Consider the following 23,036-nt stretch of genomic DNA (forward strand, 5'->3'; position numbering starts at 1 on the left):
GGAAGCCCCAGAACAGAGGAGCAGGGCGGGCAGTAGAGGGAGATGCATTTGGATGGGGACCAGTCTCCTTGAGGGCCCCCCACCCCGTTACCAACAGCAACACAGGAACTGCACTCCCGTTGCCATGGTGCCCACCCTGCCCTGGCACAGGGTTGCTGCAAGCGTCACAGCCCCCACCCCGACGCCCACGTCTGCCGTCTGCTGGGGACGCCCCACAGCTCTGGCTCCAGAGATAAAGTGGGGATGGGAAAGGGAGGGTGGCCCACCCAGGGTGGGGGCGATGGAGGCAGGGCTGTCAGCCACTGTGAGGTCACCAGGAGGGGTGAGGTGAGGGCTGAGTTACAGCCAGGGTGGGGCTGGGGCATAGCCCGGGCTGTGGGGCTGGGGGCAGGTGGGAACTGACAGGGCACAAAGACATGGCCAGAGCTGGGGCTGGGGACGTCAGAGGCCCTGCAGTAACAGGAACGGAGGACAGACGCCCAGGCAGCTCCAGCTCCTTCCTGGGCCCTTCCAGCCCCCGCCCTCCCGCGGGGCTCACCAGGATGTAGAGGGCCCCCTCCGAGCTCTTCTCATACTCCTTGATGGTGGAAAACACAGATAGCACGAGGCAGGAGAAAACCAGGAGGAACCTGGGGGCAGGGAACGCGCGCTCAGACAGGCCGCAGCAGGGCAGCAGCATGGCCGCGTCTCCAGAACTCAGGACCCCACTCCCCACCAGGCCGCAGCAGGGCAGCAGCATGGCTGTGTCTCCAGAACTCAGGACTCCACTCCCCACCAGGCCGCAGCAGGGCAGCAGCATGGCTGTGTCTCCAGAACTCAGGACTCCACTCCCCACCAGGCCGCAGCACGGCAGCAGCATGGCTGTGTCTCCAGAACTCAGGACCCCACTCCCCACCAGGCCGCAGCAGGGCAGCAGCATGGCTGTGTCTCCAGAACTCAGCACCCCACTCCCCACCAGGCCGCAGCAGGGCAGCAGCATGGCCGCATCTCCAGAACTCAGGACCCCACTCCCCACCCACCCCACCAGAGCCCGCTCGGGCCAGAGGGCACCCCCACAGCCACCTCCCGGGACCCTGAACTCCACAGTGGCACTGTGCGCAGCTGCCCCCTCCAGGACGCGCCCCCCTCTCCACTCTGGCCCCTGCCCCCTCTGTCTGGTTTCAGCCTGGCAGCCTCATCCTTTGGCAACGTCTCCAAAACTCTCAGAGTCAAATGGGAACAGCAAGGCCTGCCCATCAACTGCTACAAACACAGGAACAAGCAAAACCCCTGGGGCAGAAGGCACCGATCAGCCTTCCCCTCTCCTCACTCTCGGCCACCTCCTGCAGACCCCAACGCAGAGGGCTTCTCTCTGCCAGTTAAACCTGGAGCCAAGCAACAAGAGCTCCTCGGATCACCTTCTTTCCAGCCTCGTCCTGGCTGCCAGGAGGCTCCGTTTCTCCTTCCTCCCGGGTTGCAGGCACCTCCTCCTGCCAGTGACTTCCACCATGATTGCTCTTCCCATTCACGTCCCAGGCGATTACTTCACTCACTGATCCTTCTTCAACTTCCCCTCAGATGCTCAAGTTCACCCCCCACCAAAATTCCCCCAAATGCATGTGGGTTTTTTTGTTTTTGTTTGTTTTGTTTTGTTTTGTTTTGAGATAGAGTTTCACTTGTCGCGCAGGCTGGAGTGCAATGGCGTGATCTTGGCTCGCTGCAACCTCCGCCTCCCAGGTTCAAGCAATTCTCCTGCCTCAGCCTCCAGAGTTGCTGGGATTACAGGCATGTGCCACCACACCAGGCTAATTTTTGTATTTTTTTAGTGGAGATGGGGTTTCATCATATTGGCCAGGCTGGTCTCGAACACCTGGGCTCAAGTGATGCTCCCGCCTCGGCACCCCAAAGGGCTGGGATTACAGTCGTGAGCCACCATGCTTGGCCCAAATGCATGACTTTTTCTCAGCCCTGCATCCTCCTCTGATACAAGCGACTCTGCTACACTTGCTCCCTTGCCCACCCCAGAAAGCTGCAGACAGGAGGAGCCCGCTAGCCCCCGAAGACCCTGCCGTGGGAACCCGGCTTGTGGCTGCAACAAGGCCACCCACATAGAATAGACATAGAAGATCTCCCAGCTCTTCCTGGGAGCAAAGCTGTGCAACCCAGAGCCTCAAGCTGCCGCTTTGGCAGGAAAGCCAACTCCCGCGTGCTGAAGTCACTGAATGCACACCAGGGAGAAACCCACTTCGCAGGAAGCAAATGCTTTGTCTCATTTACACTTTTCGCAGGTGTTCTGGGATGTGAAGGGGACGTGTCCAACGTCCAGGTCCTTCGTCACAGCCATAAAGGAGGCCATGCGTGGGACACGCCCTCATTCCAGGCAATGTGAGAGACGCCTTCACCTTGACCGTGTTGCTGCCTCTCGTTCCAACCGTGCTCAGAACCAGGAGCCGGTGGGGACGGAGCCACAGAGCAGCCGCTTCCCCGTGTCCACGCCCCTGTACTGTCTTCACACTCGCCATCACCTTGCACACCCGGCGGCACCACACGACCGCCACGGAGCCTGTGGGGCCCTCCTGTGTCTCAAACCCGAGCCCTTCCCCGGCGCCCACATCCGGGTGGGTGTCAAGGGAGGGAGATTCCCCACACTCAGGATCTCCTTCCCTCTGTCCCCGAAGCAGTGCTGCAGTCCAGCCTGGGTTCCGGGCACTGTCCCCACTCCCCTCTCCCCACTCCCACAGAGGAAATATTCCCTGGATGCCCCGACCTGCAGGGCCGAGACTGGGCACAGGCACGGGCATCCTGGGGGAAGTCCCTCCAGCCCGGATATGCCCACCCCTGACCTGCTGGGCCGGGGCACTGGCCACAGGCATGGGCATCCTGGGGGGGAGTCTCTCCGGACTGGTCACGCCCCCTCATCATTGGAGCTTCGGAGCATCACAGCACCTGTCTAGACCCACCCCTCCTGTCTCAGCCTTGCAATTTCCTTTCCAGTCTAGGGGTGCAGGGATGCTCATGGGATGGAGGCTGGCCAACCACGGCCAGCGAGTGGTGGCCCCAGAATCTCTGCTGGAACTACCAGGAATAAGACACCCCCTTCCCACAAAGGTTGTCAACTAGGAGGAGGCAGGCCTGGGGCACTGGCAGGAGGACGGGTGGGCACAGGAAAACCTGCCTGAAGATGAGGTCACAACGAGGAAGGCAGCACAGAGGGATGGGAGAAGAGGCCTTAAGACACATAATGTGAGCACCTGGATCCAGCTGTGCCTGAAGCCCCTTGGACTTCCAGGTTATGTAAGCCCATTCCTTACAACCCTTTGGATTTGTTTTCTGCCCCTTGCAAATAAAAGACCATGACCTTTCACGCTATGAGCAGCTGACATCGGTGTGTCCCTGCTGCGAGCCCACGCCTGACTCCACCATGCTGTGGCCACATGCTACTCTGACCCACAGCTCCTCCCTGGGCAGACAAGCCACGTGGCTGTGACACAAGCTGCCACGGATCAAAAAGGAAAAAACAAGTCCTCGGTGTGCGGAGCTATTTAGTGAGCACAGGTCAGCGTTGGCCGCAGTGCCTGGAGGGTCTGGAGGGTTTGGGGAGCAGAGGTCAGCATTGGCTGTGGTGCCTGGTGGGAAGAGGACCCCACTCCGCTCACGGCTTCACTGTCTTGTGGGAGAGCCCCTGGGGAGCACCTCAGAGAGAGGAGGGACTCACCAAAGGCCGAGCTCCACACCCCGGGAGAAGAGGGAAAAAGCCCCAGCGTCTGAGCTCCTGGGAGAGGAGGGAAGAGGGAAGCCCCAGTGTCTGAGGCCTACAGGGAGACTTCTCAGACTTTTGGCCACAGAGGCAGAAGGACAGGGCCAGGCCATCCGGGCACAAACCCGGGGCCCCCATCACCCCAGGCTCAGGCTCTGAGCCCCCAAACCAGGACCAGCCCACTGGGTGGTGGCAGCAATTGGAGCACATAATTGGGCCCACATCTGACACACAGCGCTCAGAGCAGGCCCCGTCCCGCACCATCAGTGCCATCACCAGCGCCCACACCCAGCACACAACCCTGCGCTGCCTGCACCCCTGGAACCCGCCCGCCACCACAGGAGCTCGCTGCCTCTGCCCCTACAGGCCCCTCACCCCGCCTCACCCCCTCCCTCACTTACAGGCCCCTCACCCCGCCTCACCCCCTCCCTCACTTACAGGCCCCTCACCCCGCCTCACCCCCTCCCTCACTTACAGGCCCCTCACCCCGCCTCACCCCCTCCCTCACTTACAGGCCCTGCACCTCCACCACCACTCCTCCCCCACCCCTCCCTCACCCAAAGGGACGAAGTGCCCCAAACCCCCTTCCCACTGCTCTGGAGGGACCTAGACGAAACCCTGGCTGCTCTTCCAGAGGTCACGGCCCAGCACACGTGCAGGACGAGGGCGGCCGCAGAGGCCCAGCAAGGCCACCACACATGGGGTCAGGGCTGGATCTCCCTCCCCAAGTGGCTTTAGGCTTCCAGGAATAAGGCAGCACTGATGCCTGCCCCCGCTCCCAGGGCCCTGGAGCTGCCCCAGGTGTGGGACGCTGTGGCTGCCCCAGGCAAGGGCCGGGACTCCCTGAGGCAGCACTGGGCGCTGCAGTCACCCCTGGGGGCAGAGCCCCAGAAGACCTGCTGGAGGGTGGGGCAAGACCTGCTGTGGGGTGGGGGAAGACCTGCTGTGGGGTGGGGGAAGACCTGCTGGGGGGTGGGGGAAGACCTGCCGGGGGGTGGGGGAAGACCTGCCGGGGGAAGGGGGAAGACCTGCTGGGGGGAGGGGGAAGACCTGCCGGGGGAAGGGGGAAGACCTGCTGTGGGGTGGGGGGAAGACCTGCTGGGGGGTGGGGGAAGACCTGCTGGGGGGTGGGAGAAGACCTGCTGGGGGGTGGGGGAAGACCTGCTGGGGGGTGGGAGAAGACCTGCTGTGGGGTGGGGGAAGACCTGCTGTGGGGTGGGGGAAGACCTGCTGTGGGGTGGGGGAAGACCTGCTGTGGGGTGGGGGGAAGACCTGCTGGGGGGTGGGGGAAGACCTGCTGTGGGGTGGGAGAAGACCTGCTGTGGGGTGGGGGAAGACCTGCTGTGGGGTGGGGGGAAGACCTGCTGGGGGGTGGGGGAAGACCTGCTGTGGGGTGGGGGAAGACCTGCTGGGGGGTGGGGGAAGACCTGCTGGGGGGTGGGGGGAAGACCTGCTGGGGGGTGGGGGAAGACCTGCTGTGGGGTGGGAGAAGACCTGCTGTGGGGTGGGAGAAGACCTGCTGTGGGGTGGGGGGAAGACCTGCTGGGGGGTGGGGGAAGACCTGCTGGGGGGTGGGGGAAGACCTGCTGTGGGGTGGGGGGAAGACCTGCTGTGGGGTGGGGGAAGACCTGCTGTGGGGTGGGGGAAGACCTGCTGTGGGGTGGGGGGAAGACCTGCTGGGGGGTGGGGGAAGACCTGCTGTGGGGTGGGGGAAGACCTGCTGGGGGGTGGGGGGAAGACCTGCTGGGGGGTGGGGGGAAGACCTGCTGGGGGGTGGGGGAAGACCTGCTGGGGGGTGGGGGAAGACCTGCTGTGGGGTGGGGGGAAGACCTGCTGTGGGGTGGGGGAAGACCTGCTGGGGGGTGGGGGAAGACCTGCTGGGGGGTGGGGGAAGACCTGCTGTGGGGTGGGGGTAAGACCTGCTGGGGGGTGGGGGAAGACCTGCTGGGGGGTGGGAGAAGACCTGCTGGGGGGTGGGGGGAAGACTGCTGTGGGGTGGGGGGAAGACCTGCTGGGGGGTGGGGGGAAGACCTGCTGGGGGGTGGGGGAAGACTGCTGTGGGGTGGGGGGAAGACCTGCTGGGGGGTGGGGGAAGACCTGCTGGGGGGTGGGGGAAGACTGCTGTGGGGTGGGAGAAGACCTGCTGGGGGGTGGGGGAAGACTGCTGTGGGGTGGGGGGAAGACCTGCTGGGGGGTGGGGGAAGACTGCTGTGGGGTGGGGGGAAGACCTGCTGGGGGGTGGGGGAAGACTGCTGGGGGGTGGGGGGAAGACCTGCTGTGGGGTGGGGGAAGACCTGCTGGGGGGTGGGGGAAGACCTGCTGTGGGGTGGGGGGAAGACCTGCTGTGGGGTGGGGGGAAGACCTGCTGTGGGGTGGGGGGAAGACCTGCTGGGGGGTGGGGGAAGACCTGCTGGGGGGTGGGGGAAGACTGCTGTGGGGTGGGGGGAAGACCTGCTGGGGGGTGGGGGAAGACTGCTGTGGGGTGGGGGGAAGACCTGCTGGGGGGTGGGGGAAGACCTGCTGTGGGGTGTGGGAAGACCTGCTGTGGGGTGGGGGGAAGACCTGCTGTGGGGTGGGAGAAGACCTGCTGGGGGGTGGGGGAAGACTGCTGTGGGGTGGGAGAAGACCTGCTGGGGGGTGGGGGAAGACTGCTGTGGGGTGGGGGGAAGACCTGCTGGGGGGTGGGGGAAGACTGCTGTGGGGTGGGGGGAAGACCTGCTGTGGGGTGGGGGGAAGACCTGCTGGGGGGTGGGGGGAAGACCTGCTGTGGGGTGGGGGGAAGACCTGCTGGGGGGTGGGGGAAGACCTGCTGTGGGGTGGGGGGAAGACCTGCTGTGGGGTGGGGGGAAGACCTGCTGGGGGGTGGGGGAAGACCTGCTGGGGGGTGGGGGAAGACCTGCTGGGGGGTGGGGGAAGACTGCTGTGGGGTGGGGGGAAGACCTGCTGGGGGGTGGGGGAAGACTGCTGTGGGGTGGGGGGAAGACCTGCTGGGGGGTGGGGGAAGACCTGCTGGGGGGTGGGAGAAGACCTGCTGGGGGGTGGGGGAAGACCTGCTGGGGGGTGGGGGAAGACCTGCTGGGGGGTGGGGGAAGACCTGCTGGGGGTGGGGGAAGCCAGGAGATCCCTAGCGCAGAGTTCACACAGGGTCAAGGTGGGGTCAAGGTTGAACAAGAGTGGCAGGCGCCCAGGTGAGAGCTGGCAGAGCAGCGTCTGTGGAGCCGAGGCTGCGGGGGCTCGGAAGCAGGGGAGGGCAGACCTGTGCAGAGAGCCCTTGGCATAACTAACTCCATCTTAGGAAAAGACTCCATTTTGTCTCACAGGGCACTCTACCAAGAAGGATAAGATGTCTGTTTAAAAACCAAAAAGCAAAAAAGAAGAAAACCTGGCCATGCATGGCGGCTCACGCATCAGCACTTCGGGAGGAGGCCGAGGCGGGCAGATCACTTGAGATCAGGAGTTCGAAACCAGCCTGGCCAATATGGTGAAACTCTGTCTCTACTAAAAATACAAAAATTAGCCAGGCATGGTGGCGCAGGTCTGTAATCCCAGCTACTTGGAAGGCTGAGACAGAAGAATCGCTTGAACCCAGGAGGCGGAGGCTGCAGTGAGCCGAGACCATGCCACTGCACTCCAGCCTAGGCAATAGAGCAAGACTCTGTCCCAAAAAAAAAAAAAAGAAACAAACAAAAAAATGAAGACCAAGTCCAACCAGATAAGGACACACACAAGCCAGTCCTCCGTGCTCAGTTCTCCCTGGAGGCCTCTGTCTTCACCGCCGCTGTCTCACAGTCACCTGCAGCAGCCCAGGCCAGGCCTCTGGGCTGGTATTAACCCTCTGTCTTGTGTCTTTTTCCTCATGATGTTAAACCTGGCTTTGAGTGGAAAGTGGAACTTGACCAGATGAGCACACGGCAATGTACGGTCTGCAACACTGACCAACATGGAGTGGCCGTGACCGCAGCATGACCCAGAAGCTCTAGGGAGAACCTGCCTGCTTGGGGACTCCACGTAGCTCGTGGCTTTTGTGATTGAAACAGCATCAATAAAAGCCTGACCCTATGGAAAGACACAAACCCGCGTGGACCTCGTGTCAAGCCCATCCTGTGTGCAAAGTGCCTCCAGGACCTGGGGACTTGGGCAAGCTCCCTTCAGCCAAGAACAAGAGGGTGGCCGTGCTGTTCCAGGCTCGATTCACGACAGACACCCCCACGGCTTCCCTCTGCCCAGACCCAGTAATCTCCCCACTGAACACCCTCTGGATGTGGGGAGGCCAGCATGGCCCCCTGCAGCCCCCCTCCCACTCGCTGGAGACCCCCAAGTCCAGGCAGCCTGAGTCCTCCGGCCTGGGCAGGCGCAGTCCCCATAGCTCCGCCTTCCGACTCCCCAGCAGCGGCCTCTGCTGCACGGCCCAGGGCGTCCAGGGCAGGGAAGGCGGGGCACAGGGTGGTCCTCCCAAGATCTGCCCCGGGAAGGACCATGGCCGTGCTTCAGAAGCACCCGGGACCACGCGGTCTGAAGCAGAGGTGGAGGCTTCGGGCACAGGCGGCCCGGCCAAGGTCAGCCCCACCAACTGCCCATCCCAGCACCAGAGCCAACTGAGGCCTGGCACTGCTCAGCCACAGGCAGCGGCGGCCGAAACTGTGCCTGTGAAGGCTCTGGCCGAGCACCCAAACCAAAGATGAAGGCGCAGGGGCCAAAGCCACATTTTAAAGCGTCTCATGTGAAAACTGTCAGCATCTCTAGCGTGAGCCCAAGTTCAGATTCTACCCACACACACCCTGAGGACGTCCCAGCCCCATGCCATTGAGAAGCTGTAATCCAGTGCCTGCCTCTGAGCTGAGGGCAGCAGGCTGGAAACTCAGCACGACTTCCACGTTGCGGTCTTGAGGAAAATCCTTTTTCTTCCGGAAACCTCAGTCTTTGCTCTCAAGGCCTCAGCTGCTGGGACGAGGCCCACCCCCACGGCAGAGGGTCACCAGCTTCACTTGAAGTCCGCTGAGCTAAGTGTTCATGCCGAAAAACACCTGCACAGCAGCGTCGAGGCAGGTGCGTGGCCACCAGCAGGGCACCATGGCGCAGCTGCGTGTATGCAGAGTGTATGCATACAGTGGGCATCACGGGCTGGGAGAGGACACAGGGGCCTCGGCCAGAGGCCTGGGACTGCAGCAGGAACGGGCTGATTCAGCGGTGCAGGCACGGAACACCCTGACTGATGCTGAAGGACAGTGGTGGGGAGAGCCAGGTCTCTCGCCGGCAGCTCGGCTCCAGGGCAGGTCCAGGCCACACATCCGCCCAGGACCCTACCAGCTGGCCTGCAGCCACAGAGAGAGGCCCCACCGGGACCCTCCTCGTGGGAACTGGGAGCCTCCACACAGGCCAGCCAGAATGCCTCAGCCCGGGACGACGCGCCAGCCGGAGCTCCAGCTGCAGGGGCAGGGGTTGGGGCGGGGGCTTCCAGGAAGAATAGTCCCTGCAGGCTGAGGGGAGGGTCCAGGGCCTCGTGAGAAGCTCGAAGCGCAGCACCGCTTGTGGAGGCCGGGTGGGTCCAAGAGCCAGAGCCTGCCCCACGCTGCAACCCTCCCCGCCACCCCCAAGACCACAAGCCACAGCCAGGTCCTGCCCTATCCAGCTGCCGCCCCGCGGTGGACATCGGCACAGCAGCACCAGGAAGGCCCTGTGTCGGGCACCCCAGGAGACACCAGTCCTCCGCCCGCCGCCACAGGCCCACGGCTTCCAGCTCGAAGGCACTGGCCCTGAGGCACCGTCGCCAGGGGGCACTCGGCCCCGCCCACGTGTGCGACCCAGAGGCCTCCGCCAGGACCCCGAAGCTCCCGGCTCCAGGCGGGGGCGCTGGCAGCGGTGCCGAGGCCCAGGCAGACAAACCACACGCAAGGGACGTCCCATTTCCAAGCCACGATTAATTTCCTGTGCTCGTTGGCCAAGTTCTTCAATTAACTGAGCCCTGGGAAAAATGCGCAGACATCTCGTGCGCCTTCTGCGGGCGATCCTCTGTCTGCCTAACGGGGTTTTCTCTGAACTCTCAGCGGGGTGGGAGCAGGGGAGGACGCAGGGGTCCCTGGCTTCCCAGTCAGGAGCCCAGAGGCTTGGAAGGCAGGAGGGGCGCCGCGGGGACACAGAGGGCATCACACATCACAGGAGGGGCTCAGGGACCCAGCTCAGCCCAGCAGAGCCATGCACATAATCCTGTGGGCTTCCCGGAGGAGGTGTGTACAGGGGCGGGGGGGCTACAGGGTACAGAGGAGTTGGCCACAGGGGGAGAAGGGGAAGGGCATTCCCAGCAGAGGGAGGAGCCGCTGGGGAGGCCTGGAGAGAGAAGGGCAGGCGTATCTGCGTCCCACCGAGGATGAGGCTGACCAGACTTGAGAACAGGGCGGGGTGGGGACAACGACAGCCCCACAGACTTGAATTCTGAGTCCTCGGTGCCGCATCCAGGAAGGCAGCTCCTCGGGCTGCAGGGAACCTTCCTCTAAACTAAAAAAAACGAGGCCCAGGTCCCGAATGTTCAGGACTCAGCCTGCTTCCTAAGGTGGCTCCGACCAGGCATCTCAGAGCATTCCAGAAACCCTGGAGACAGAATGCAGCCGGATGCGGCCGAGATCTGTGGCTCCTCCCAGCAGGCGTGGACCAGGAGGAATAAAGCCAGAATTCAGGGAGATGAATCTCGCAGCCAGGCCCTCAGAAGGCTCGGCTCCTTCCAGCTCAGCTTCCGCCCATCTGCCCCCGCCTCGCCGGCCCGCAGACCCTGCATGAAGGAAGCGGCTGCCCCTCCTGCTGCTGCCCCTCCTGCCACAGCCCCACCCGGAAAGTGCAGGCAACAGCTCCGACTTTTGTTTTTTAAGTTTTTAGAACAGATGGCACAGATGGCGCTGCCGGGGGCGGCCGGTGCAGGGGAGGCAGAGAGACGGACGTGCGAGAAGAGCCTTGGAGGAGGGAGGAGGCGGCACGGGGTGCGTCTGGGCCCGTCTGGGGAACGCAAAGATCCCGGTGCCTCGGCCGTGGCTCCAGGCCCCAGGACAGACCAGGGAAGAAACCTCCAAACTGCGGATAGTTCCCAAACGCACTGGCCAGCCATCCGGTCGGCCGAACCGTGGGGAAGACACAGGGGCTTCCAGGCCTCCACCCACAAACCGTGGTGTCCCCAAGACATCCAGACTCATGCCCATCTTAGAGAAGGGGAAACTGAGGCTCACTGAGGCAGGTGAGGGCCTCTGCCTCTGAACCAGGGGAGGGAGAGGGCGGCAGGAGACCCCTGATGGCATCCCCCAGGCCTCGGGAGAGGAGGCTCCCCGGGAACACTGGGACACACTCCCTGCCCATGTGGCCTCAGGGTCCTAGGCACAACGAGCGTCCAAATGTGGGACACTCCCTGAGGGCCAGCTGCCAGAGGCCTCTCGGGACGGGGCCATCACCACCTCAGACCCAGGCCCACAGTGAGGGTACAGCCCCTCCTGCACTAAGCTGGGGAACACAGCGCACCGCGGGGCACTCAGCTGAGGTCTCGCTGGCTCGGCAAGGGCTGCCCGCCCCCTCCTGCCCAGGCAGCGGCCAAGTCTGCAGGAAAAGAAAGAAGAGACTTCCTACGGGAGAATGGGGGAGGATGAGGGGAGGACGGCGGGAGGACAATGGGAGGATGGGAGGACGGTGGGAGGACCGGGCAGCTTCTCTGCAGCCCAGAATTACAACACAAAGGGTTTCGAAGCTAATTATGATAATGGGTTCAACTTCAGGAGCTTCCCTGGCAGCCGTTGCCAAGGAGATAAGGCAAGTAGCTGGTCCCCAGCCCCAGATTCAGGCAAAGAGTCAAGGTGGGGGCGGGGAGGATCCACAGAGCCCTGGCACCCACCACTGAGCAGAGGGGCAGGGGGACACCTGGACCGCGGGCGTCGGCTGGGGCTCACCGCACGTCCCTGACGCACAGCCCAGCCCCGTGCCCATCAGACAGCCCCAGATCACAAGAGAGGCCATGGCGGGGATCAGGCACCCCGAATGCAGCCACAGCCTGAGCGTGGAGCAGCGGGGGTCTCCTCCTGGGAACTGGGACCTAAGTGCAAAGAGGAGAAGTTGGGGCAGGGAGGGGCCCGTGGGAGGGACCAAAGGGTCACCAGGCCAGATGGGTGCCCAGTTAAGGCCGGACCACAGTCCTGGGGCCCCCACCGCCCGGTTAAGGCCGGACCACAGTCCTGGGGCCCCCACACTGGCACCCTCAGGCCTCGAGATGCAGAAACTCCTCTACTCACGGGGCCCCCACCTCCGGGAGACCCCTGTGCTCATGGACCCCCCACCTCCAGGAGACCCCTCTGCTCACGGGCCCCCCACCTCCGGGAGACCCCTCTGCTCACCGCCCCCCACCTCCGGGAGACCCCTCTGCCCACGGGCCCCCCACCTCCGGGAGACCCCTCTGCCCACGGGCCCCCCACCTCCGGGAGACCCCTCTGCTCACGGGCCCCCACCTCCGGGAGACCCCTCTGCTCACCGCCCCCCACCTCCGGGAGACCCCTCTGCCCACGGGCCCCCCACCTCCGGGAGACCCCTCTGCCCACGGGCCCCCCACCTCCGGGAGACCCCTCTGCTCACGGGCCCCCCACCTCCGGGAGACCCCTCTGCTCACCGCCCCCCACCTCCGGGAGACCCCTCTGCTCACGGGCCCCCCACCTCCGGGAGACCCCTCTGCTCACGGGCCCCCCACCTCCGGGAGACCCCTCTGCTCACGGGCCCCCCACCTCCGGGAGACTCCTGTGCTTCCAGGTCTCCCCCGCCTTCCTTCCCCATTCTGGTTGAAGGGGATATTTCTTTTCTGGGAAAGCATGACACAGACGCCGCCACCCCGCTCCTCACTCGCTTCATGCACTTGGGGAAGAGGACTCGGCGCAGGAGGGGTCTGGGCCCCCCGAGTCAGTCCCACAGCCAGCCCCCTCGCTCTGCGACTCTGGATCCTCCAGTCAGGCCCCTTCCCCAGAGGCTGACTCCGAGTTGGCCAGGGCTGTTCATCTCATCTTGCGTATTTAGTTAAATGAAAACGGAACACGTGAAGTGGCAGGAGGGAAGGCGTCGCCACCTCACCGCCACCCTCAGCCCCTGCCTCAGACAGAGCCAGGGTTGGGTCAGGAGGGGCCCCTGACATCAAGACCCCACTCCCACTCCATGGGCTAAGCTTCTCAGCACACCCATGACCTGCCAGGAGGGAAGCAGCCCTACAGTCACGTGCCCATTTCACAGTCGGGAAAACAGAGGCTCCGGAGACTCTCAGAGGCCCACGCGCGGATTGGCCAGAGCTGGCTGGCTGCACGGCCCCCACCATGCACCCCTCTCCCACTGCAGGGGGTCCTGGGGGGTCCCACGCAGCCTCCTTAGGCAGAAATTCCCTGTCCAGAACAATGTCCATGCTGATGAGGCTGCACCTCCCCGGGGCTGGGGACCTGGGAGCCCAGCAGGGCCCCGGGGATGAGCAGGAAGCCAGCATGAGGCCGGAGTGGGCACCAGGTCCAGGACTGCTCGAGCCTCCCTGGGGACCCCGCTCGCCTCGTCCATTAGGCGGCCGCCGCGCTGCAACCTGGAATCTAATTTCACCATCTAATGAACTGCTCTGTTTCCAGGACACACGCCACCTCCCACCTCAGAAGTGACGGGCGCGGGCGCCGCTGACAGAGTCCAGGCGTGAACCGGGCATGAACCAAGCGTGATGGATCACTGCAGACCGCCGGGGCTGGAGGGGACACGGGCCACGCTCCTGCAGAGCTGCACACAGAGACCTCTCGCGTGGAGCCGCCTCATGCTGAGCACTGCGTGGCTTGTACCTGCCAGGCCAGGGTCCACCCTCATTCGGAGCTTCCGACAGCACCCACCTGAGCCTAAGGCCATGGGGCAGGGACGGGAGGTGGCCCAGGTGGGACCGAGCCTCCCAAACACTGGGTGCTCAACTGGACCCTGACAGGACACAGGTCAGGAAGTCTCAGGTCCTCAGAAGGCCCAGCTGCTAGCCTGATGCTCACGGCCTCCAAACGGCCTGGGCCTGCCTATGCCCACCTGCGCCCACCTGGCACCTACAGCCCTCCTTCCAACATCCTGGGCAGGGAGGCGCTCTCAGGGGGCTCTCGATGCCCCACACTGACCATGGCCCCAGGATGGCCACTTCCTTCAGCCAGCTGTGGCTCCCTCGGGAACAGGAGTGGAGGAGCCGGAGGTGGGGGTCCTGCCCACCTGCACGTTGCTCCCTAACCACTCCCGCAGCAGATGCCCAAGGCTCACAGGGACCCCCAGCCCCCTGCATTGCTGCAGCAACCACAGGTCCTTCCAGGGCCTTCGCCCCGGCCCAGAAAGAGGGGGCGTCCGCCATGCACCCCAGGGGCTCTGGGAGCTGCAGCTGTGGGCGGACTCCCAGGCCCTGGCAGGAAACCCGCTGGCTCAGCACGCGGTTAAATCAGCTCCCCGGGCACTGCCTCGTGACTTAGCAGTGCCTGCTCACGGTCCCTGGAGACGGAAGCTCCGCAGGGCTCATTTGTTCTCCATTAGTCACCTGTCCCACCCAGACCACAGGTGCTGGACAGAGACCCAGCAGGTGCACCAAGCAGGGCTGGCCAAAGTGCCCAGCCCAGCCCCACGCAGAGGTCCTGGCCCGCCCTCCCCGACCCCGCAACCTCCCTGGGCTCGCAGCCCCTGGCCTGGGGTCCCCTGGACTTTACTCTTCCTCCCAGCATGCCCCGGCTACCCACTCTCCACTGCCCCATCCCAACCCACTGAGCCCGCAGAGAAGCGCCCCTGTACCAGCCACTTTGATCCCAGAAGCATGTGGAGAAGCTGGGTGGGAATGGCAGCCAGCATAGGTGAGCCCCAGGCCCTGAAGATAGACCCCACCCTGGCCTGGCCCTCGAGGCCGCTGCAGTGCCTCATGGTGGACCCCACACGACCCATCCACCCTGCTCCCCTCCTGCCCTCGGCAAACGCCGTCCCTGCCCCAGGGCCTTTGCACGTGCACTTCCTGCTGCCTGGAATCCTCTCCTACCCGCAGGTCCCAGAGCCGCCCCCTCATCCCCCAGGCTTCAATCTCAGGTCACTTTCTCTGAAAGGCTGCCCGACCATCCCTTCCCCGGGCAGCCCCCAAGTCTCCCTGGTGTATTCTCTCCAGGGCCCTGAGCCTGACCGAGCACTGTCCCACCAGAGCAGGGGTCTGCTCGCCCTCCCGGAGGCAGGACCCCACATCCTCTGCTCAGACAGTGGCCCCAAGTGCCCAGCCCAGAACCTGCACAGAGGGGTCTCCCCACATCCAGGCAGGCGGCAGCCAAGACCCTGCCCTGGCCAAGTTGAACCTGCTCGAGAGCCCAGGCTGGCAGCTAGGCCTGGGGCCCACACTCAGGCGTCACTGCACCGCCTTCCGCACAGCGGGAAGAGCAAGGCGAGGGCTCCGGGAGGGGGCCTGTGTGGGTCTGGGGGGCTGAGATGAGGAGGGCACGGCCCACCCAGGGCACCTGGCCACATGTGATGCAGGCTTCGTCCCAAGAGGAATGACGAAATGTCCAGAGACACTCACCGCGTGTCCACAGCAGCCTCACGGCAGACGCAACCCAACATCCAGTTGGTGGGTGGGTAGATAAACTGAGGTCCGTCCGTGCGGCCACAGGAAGGACGAGGCAGCGGCCCCCAGACACGGGGAGAATGAAGGAGTACCCTAAACACGAAGGAACCTGAGGGCAGGCTCGGCAAGGAAAGCCAGGCACAAAACGGCACCACGATGACAGCTCCACTTACACGAAACGTCCGAAGCAAACAGGCCGGGCCCGGCGGCCACGCCTGTACTCCCAGAGCTTGGCGAGGCCGAGGCAGGAGGACAGCTTGGGCCTAGGAGTTCGAGACCAGCCTGGGTAACACAATGAGACCCCATCTCTACAAATGATTTAAGTTAGCCAGATGTGGTGGGGCACCTGCAGTCCCAGCGACTCGGGAGACGGAGGCTGGAGGATGGCTCAAGTTCAGGAGGTCCAGGCTGCAGTGAGCTGTGATTGAGACACTGCACTCCAGCCTGGGCGAAAAGAGACCCTGCCTCAAAAATAAATAAATTAAATTAAATAAAATAACAGGCAGGTCACAGAGACAGGAAGGAGACCGGCAACTGCCAGGGACAGGGTGGGGCACACGATGGCAGAGGGCAAGAGTGTCCACATGGGGTGACAAGTTTTCAAATAGGGCTGGTGGCGGCAGACCATCACTAAATTCTCCACTCTAAACGCCTCTGAATTACTCGCTTTAAAATGCTATCTGCATGTTAGGATAATTTAACCTCTATTTTTAAAAAACAAAATAAACCGTGTTGTCAAGGTCTGGGACAGCAAGCACACACAGGTAACCTGCCTGCCCATCAGTGGCTCTGTGCCCAGGGTGTCCACCCACTTGTGCCTCAGTTTCTCTCTGAATAGGACAGCTTTGGGTGGGGAGAGTTAACACTCACCACACCTTGTCCCCTCTAGACTCCTCCAGTCCATGGTGCTGTTGTCTCAGTAGGAAGGCTGGAATGTGGACAGGTGCGTTTACACTACAGGAAGCAGACGGCACCCGGGGACCTTGTGAGCTGTGGAATCGCCCCTTCTTCTGTGGCTGAAGCTTGCTCTGGCTCTAGCCAGTGTCCCCCTCCCAGCCCAGCCTACTCCTCCCCAAACCCGAGCCCCGGAGCTTCCCTGTCATGCACACCCCCATCCCCAACACCTTTGGGGACCCCTGCTTGGCCTGGCCTGGGCTCCTGACCCTGCAGGTCCCTCCCTGGCCTTACCCAAGCCCTTGGCAGCTTTGGGGAGCAAAGGCTTCATGAGGTCCCAGGGGAGCTGGGGTGGAGAGGGGCTCCCCCCACCCTCAACAAGGGGGCTCCTCCTGAGACATCCCACACTCCCTTCATGGGCTCAAGCTGCCTGTCAGCCCCACCCGAAACCCACTCAGGTGCTGAGGGCACCCCAACAGTGGGGCTCCTGACCGAGGCTCCCAGCAGGCCTTCCCCCCCACAGCCCCCCGAGACAGCCACGCCTAACCCCCTCCCAAGCAGGCCAGTGCCCTCAGCTGGTCCACGGCTCACAGCTCCAGTCCCTGGCCCCCTATAAACGTCCTAGTGAGTGCTCTCTCTCGGCCTCCACTTGCACACCTCCGGCGACGGAGGGCTCACCCCACAGAAAGAACCTCGTTCCAACACAAGCCCCTCCTGGGCCAGCCTGCGTCCTCCCTCTCCCCTCACCAGCCTTCCTGGCCAGGGTGGCCTCATCACCTAATCACATTCAGGCAGACCCAGGGCCTGCAGGACGGCCCTGGATGGGACACATGTGGATTCCTCAAGCCTCATGTGGACACGTCCCCAGGACAGCTGTGGTGTCGACATCCACGCAGGGACACCACACAACACAGGGACTCTGCCGTCATCCATGTCCACAGGTGGCTGGACGGGTGCTGCGGCAGCCCCAGGTCAGAGACAGGCCAACTACCTGGCACGCGAGACTCATCTTGCCCATGAGAAGTGCAGACAGTATGCCGTTAACACCACAGCGGGACAGGACCGCCTGAATCCTATTCTGTTTAGAAATGCACAGGCGGGCGCAGACACCTGGAAAGAAACCAGGAAGAGCAAACGTCCTTCCCTGTTTTCCACGCTTTCCCAGTCTCCTGCGGTGGATGTGCTTACTTTGCAGTCAGAAGAAAATAAGCCACGACCAAACGTTTATTTAAGAAACGAGGGCGGCAGGGGCCGCCAGACCCCCTCACCCTGACAGACGCAGCCCTGTCCACCCGCCGCTCAGGCCAAGGCCCCCCCAACTTTCTTCACGTGATCTTAACTCAGCTCTTGGCTAATTAAATGGCACCCGTGGGAAGGGATGGTCTCAGATAAGCTGGCTCAGTGCTAATTGTAAAGGAGAGAAGCCGGTCGTGTACCTTGCCCCAGCAGCCACCCCCCACCGATCATTCCTCGGGCACCTCCCAAACACCAGCCCCTTCCCCATAGCTGCCCAGAGGTGAGCCAAGCCCCTGACTCTATGGCCTGGGCGGATGCCAAACAAGAATCACACAAGGGGATCCTCTGGCCCACGAGGAGCCGCAACTGCAGCTCCTGGTCAGGACCATGGCCAGCACCCCGGGGGCCGGCCCTCCTCCCCCATCCCCAAGAGTGGCCCCAGCGCCTAATCAGGTAGGAGGGCAGAAATATCACCTACCCCAGGCAGCAGGGAGGAGGAGGCTGCACCTACCCCGGGCAGCAGGGAGGAGGAGGCTGTACCTACCCCGGGCAGCAGGCAGGAGGCTGCACCTACCCCAGGGAGCAGGGAGGAGGCTGCACCTACCCCAGGGAGCAGGGAAGAGGCTGCACCTACCCCAGGGAGCAGGGAAGAGGCTGCACCTACCCCGGGGCAGCAGGAAGGAGGCTGCATCTACCCCAGGGAGCAGGGAGGAGGCTGCATCTACCCCAGGGAGCAGGGAGGAGGCGGCACCTACCCCAGGGAGCAGGGAGGAGGCTGCATCTACCCCAGGGAGCAGAGAGGAGGCTGCATCTACCCCAGGCAGCAGGGAGGAGGCAGCACCTACCCCAGGCAGCAGGGAGGAGGCAGCACCTACCCCGGGGCAGCAGGGAGGAGGCAGCACCTACCCCGGGGCAGCAGGAAGGAGGCGGCACCTACCCCAGGGAGCAGGGAGGAGGCGGCACCTACCCCAGGGAGCAGGGAGGAGGCTGCATCTACCCCAGGCAGCAGAGAGGAGGCAGCACCTACCCCAGGCAGCAGGGAGGAGGCTGCACCTACCCCAGGCAGCAGGGAGGAGGCGGCACCTACCCCAGGCAGCAGGGAGGAGGCTGCATCTACCCCAGGGAGCAGGGAGGAGGCGGCACCTACCCCAGGCAGCAGGGAGGAGAATGCACCTACCCCAGGGAGCAGGGAGGAGGCTGCATCTACCCCAGGGAGCAGAGAGGAGGCTGCATCTACCCCAGGCAGCAGGGAGGAGGCAGCACCTACCCCAGGCAGCAGGGAGGAGGTGGCACCTACCCCAGGCAGCAGGGAGGAGGCTGCATCTACCCCAGGGAGCAGGGAGGAGGCTGCACCTACCCCAGGCAGCAGGGAGGAGAATGCACCTACCCCAGGGAGCAGGGAGGAGGCTGCATCTACCCCAGGCAGCAGGGAGGAGGCAGCACCTACCCCTGGCAGCAGGGAGGAGGCTGCACCTACCCCAGGCAGCAGGGAGGAGGTGGCACCTACCCCAGGCAGCAGGGAGGAGGCTGCATCTACCCCAGGGAGCAGGGAGGAGGCGGCACCTACCCCAGGCAGCAGGGGGGAGAATGCACCTACCCCAGGGAGCAGGGAGGAGGCTGCATCTACCCCAGGCAGCAGGGAGGAGGCAGCACCTACCCCTGGCAGCAGGGAGGAGGCTGCACCTACCCCAGGCAGCAGGGAGGAGGTGGCACCTACCCCAGGCAGCAGGGAGGAGGCTGCATCTACCCCAGGGAGCAGGGAGGAGGCGGCACCTACCCCAGGCAGCAGGGAGGAGAATGCACCTACCCCAGGGAGCAGGGAGGAGGTGGCACCTACCCCAAGGAACAGGGCATCTGCCCCCACATCAACCACCTGAGCAGCAGGCAGCCTAGAGTGGTGCCCCAGAGCCTCCTCTCCCTGCACACACCTTCTGTCTCCAGCCTGGACGGGTTTCCACAAAAATGTAACTTTTCAATGACAGGAAAAGTGAGTGTTAAACTTCTCTGCATATTTGGTCCTTTGGGATAAGAACATTTTTACAGCCACCAGGCAGCTTCTAGGAATTCATCCTGCCGACCTGCACCTTGCGTGAAGATGTGCATGGAGCCCCACGCAGCACCGTTTGCAGCGGCAAAGTCCTAGCACCTGCTTCAAGGTCCATCACTGCAAACCGGTCAGAGAAGTCGTGAGCGCCCGACGGAGCCTAGAGGGGGACATGCAGGGAAAGGGGGCCACACACACAAGGCAGGACACGGAGTGACTCCACACATGTGAAAAGAAGTGAGTGAACACACACAGACACACACATGCTGTACCGTGGCACGCATGCAGAGAACGGCTCCAGGAGAGGGGCCATGGCTGACCCGGTATGGAGATGGGGCAGCGCAGAGGGGGCAAATCATACTGGCTGGACATCATTTTATATATTTTAGGGTTTCCGTGGGTGTCTTTTCTGTGTGTGTGTGTGTGTGTGTGCACATGTCATGTGAATTTGACCTATTCTGGAAGAACGGGTAAGAAGGGGGTCATCTCCCAGCTACTCAGGAGGTCAAGGCAGGAGGATCGCTCAGGCCCAGGAGTTCCGGGCTGCAGTCAGCTACAATCACACCACTGCACTCAGCCTGGGCCACAGAGCAAGACCCCCACACTTAAAATAAATAAATAATAGAATACGGACATCAGGCCCTGCCTGGCCCTATCTGGTCTACAAAGGGGACTCCAGGCTGCCTCCTGCTCCGTCCTGGGGTGGCGCTCCCCGATATCCCTGCCTCCCTGACCACCCTTCTCCAGGAGAAGGAAGCCCAGCCGGCCGAGTGCTGCTGCCCTTCCCCAGGGCTCAGCCTCCATGACAGACAAACTTTAAAGTCCCACACACGTGCCCTCTGCACCCTGAGTCCCAGCTTAGAACCCTGCACCCGCACACAGGGGCAGAAACACATTAACCAGGCGCCTCCGGCCTCCCGCCCACAGCCCCTCAGGGCAGACATCCCAACCTCTCATCCCTGCCCGAGGCTTCTGCCCACCTCCTCCCAGGACAGGGAGCCAGGCAGAAACTGGCCTTTTGCTCCCACTCACCCTTCTCATGTTTTTTCCAAACCTAAACAGAAAAGCAAGCTCGAAAGTTCTCAGGTATTCAGCTTAGGTCACGGGTAAGGGCTCCATGGGGAGAAACAAAACTAGAGAAGACCTGGAGGATGAGGCGGGGGCAGACAGAGGCAGCAGATGCCTCCACGCCACAGATACAGAGGAAGAATCTAGAAGGAGGCTCCCTGCAGGCTGGGCAGCCTGGAGCCCAGCCCCTGCCACACCCCCAGGAGCTGCCCGTCCGCCCCCACTGAGATGATTCAGGGATGGGAGACTCCGAGTGTTCAACCCACTCCCCGCCGGACTTCCTGGAGCAACCATGCTCTCCTAGGCATCCACAAAGCCATTCCCAGCAACCCAAAAAAATGAAAGACCTAATTTTGTTCAAGCTGGGTAGGCAGCAGAGCCTAATGTCAGTTCCAGAGCACGTCTGGAAAACATCCTCATCCCCAAAGCGAGGCAGCCACTGTCCGAAAACCACCACTCCCTCTGCGAGAGGCCGCCCAGCATCCCCTGTCTGGGGCCAGCACAAGCTGCTGGCCCTGGGCTGGGAGCTCTGGGCAGCTGGTGGCCAGAGAGAGGCCTTCTCAGAGGCTGGCCTCTCCACTCAAGCTGATGTCTCCTGTGGGGGTGGAGGGGCCGCCAAGTGCCCCGAGGCCTCGGGGCAGGTACCTTAGCCTCACCCACCCCAGCCCCTCACCTGGCACGGGGTCTGTGGTTTAGACAACAGAAGGGACATGAAGCTCTGTGGAGAGCTCACGTCGCCCCGTCCTCCACCACACATCATCCTGGGGACCTGCATGTGATGCCCCCCACGCACAGCAGCCTGCACCCCAGGGCTATGAGCCCCTTTCAAGACTGAAGCTCCCACCGGGGCCACCTAACCCCACAGGGAGCACAGCATAGGCCCACTGCTAACAGGAGAAAGCACCTGCACACTGGCTCCCCGATGCTGGAACAGGGCCATGGCCCTGCGCCCCACACTCCGGCTCTACTCTCCACAGGAAAAGGCTCCCAGAATCCAGCCACTCAGTGTGTGGGGGCAGGGGCCCTGCTGACTTAGAAACAAGTGGCACATTGATCCGCATTCAAACTTGCCAGCCAATCAACCACAGCCCCGCGCACAGACTCTCCCAGGTGGGACTGAGGGGGTCTCCCCTGTCCTTGGCAGGGGCGTCTCCCCCACGCACCCCCAGTCCCGTCCTCTCCACGGGCTCCAGATGCCCACATCCCCAGAACACTCAATGGGACAACTCAGAGCAGGTTACAGAGAAAGAAAAGCCACACAAGCTCACCAAGGGCACGCTATTTCAGAAGTGCCTTCTCCTCCTGGAAATGTCGACCCCAAAGCTCTCACTGGGAAACCTCTGGCCTGGCCCCGGGAAGCGACAGGCGCAGGTTTGGGGCTGAGGCCGTCCCAGCAGCTCTGTGGCCTGCCAGACCTCAGAGCACTCCCATCAGGGGCCACAAGAGCAGAGAGCTCTTCAGCCCCATGTTCTCCTGGACGAATTAAAAGCACGACCCATCCCAGCTTCAGACAACAAAAAGTCTAACCCTCCATTTCCCAGACTCCAGACCAACCTATTTGCTAAGCAGCATCCTGAGCCACTCCCTCCTCCAGCTCTGTGGGTACAGCTTTCTCAGGCTAAAGGGGAAACAGAGGGGCTTCTCAGGGCCCGCCCGCCTTGCGCTGGCCGCCTCCCTCACACCCCCTCACCCAGGAGCCATCAAGGACAGAGCCTCCTCCTGCAGGGCCCACACTCCATCACCCGCTGCTGAGGCCAGCGGTCGGCAGGGCCCTGCCACTCAGAGCCCACTAGGGAGGCAGGAACCAGAACCCACTCCGAAATCAACAGAGAAAGCTCGGCACATGGGCTGGTGAGCGTAGGGGTCGCACGCAGGGGCCAGCGGGAGCCATTTCCAGAGAGTTCCTCGGGGACAAGCTCAGATCTGCAGGCCCCTCCTCCTTCGACCTTGCATCTGTTAGGCGTGTTGAACAGGTGCTGCCCACCCTACCCAGGAGGCGCTTCCTCCTCTGAGGATGTCCAGGGCCCTCCCCTCCACAAAGGCACCGTTTTGAGACTCCCAGAGCTGTCAGCCAAGTGTTGTCGGAAGGCAGAGCTGAGCTCCAGCCCTGCAAAGGGCATCCGCGTTCCGGGCACCGCCGTTTCCGCTCGACGCTCCGTGCTAAAGGCGGCCTCATGGCTGGGCGCGTGTCGGTGCTGAGGCGTCCCGGAGGGTCCTCTGCTGCCGTCCCGAGGCGGCCCGGCGAGTTCTCTGGCGCGGTCCGCGTGGAAACTAGAAGCTTGCACTGCAGCTCTTTCACAGCTTAAGGGGTTCCCTGGTAAAACCTGCCCACAGTGGTTTCTCAAGCCGAAGATCATTCCTGTCCTCCAAGCCTCAACCCTCAGGATGCTGGGAACATGCCGGAAGCCACGAACAGGAAGACAATCCCCCAAACACCCGGCACACACAGGGCAGGCACCTTCGTTCCA

At 63.2% G+C, this 23,036-nt stretch overlaps 1 protein-coding gene across 14 annotated transcripts in view; it reads right to left on the reverse strand.

Moving 5' to 3' along the window:
• The window catches only part of KCNQ2 (potassium voltage-gated channel subfamily Q member 2), a 73,604-nt gene that overhangs the window by 43,401 nt on the left and 7,167 nt on the right, over nucleotides 1–23,036 (reverse strand). For 13 of the 14 annotated variants that reach the window (XM_055104900.3, XM_055104899.3, XM_055104907.3 and 10 more), the window contains exon 2: nucleotides 539–629. In XM_055104900.3, coding sequence (XP_054960875.1) covers nucleotides 539–629 — 91 coding nt within the window. Of the gene's footprint in view, nucleotides 1–538; nucleotides 630–15,281; nucleotides 15,338–23,036 lie in introns of those variants that run through there. The other variant, XM_055104911.1, reaches the window with a different exon arrangement.

This window comes from Pan paniscus, chromosome 21 (assembly GCF_029289425.2).
Source record: "Pan paniscus chromosome 21, NHGRI_mPanPan1-v2.0_pri, whole genome shotgun sequence".
In the NCBI taxonomy this organism is placed as follows: Eukaryota; Metazoa; Chordata; class Mammalia; order Primates; family Hominidae; genus Pan; species Pan paniscus.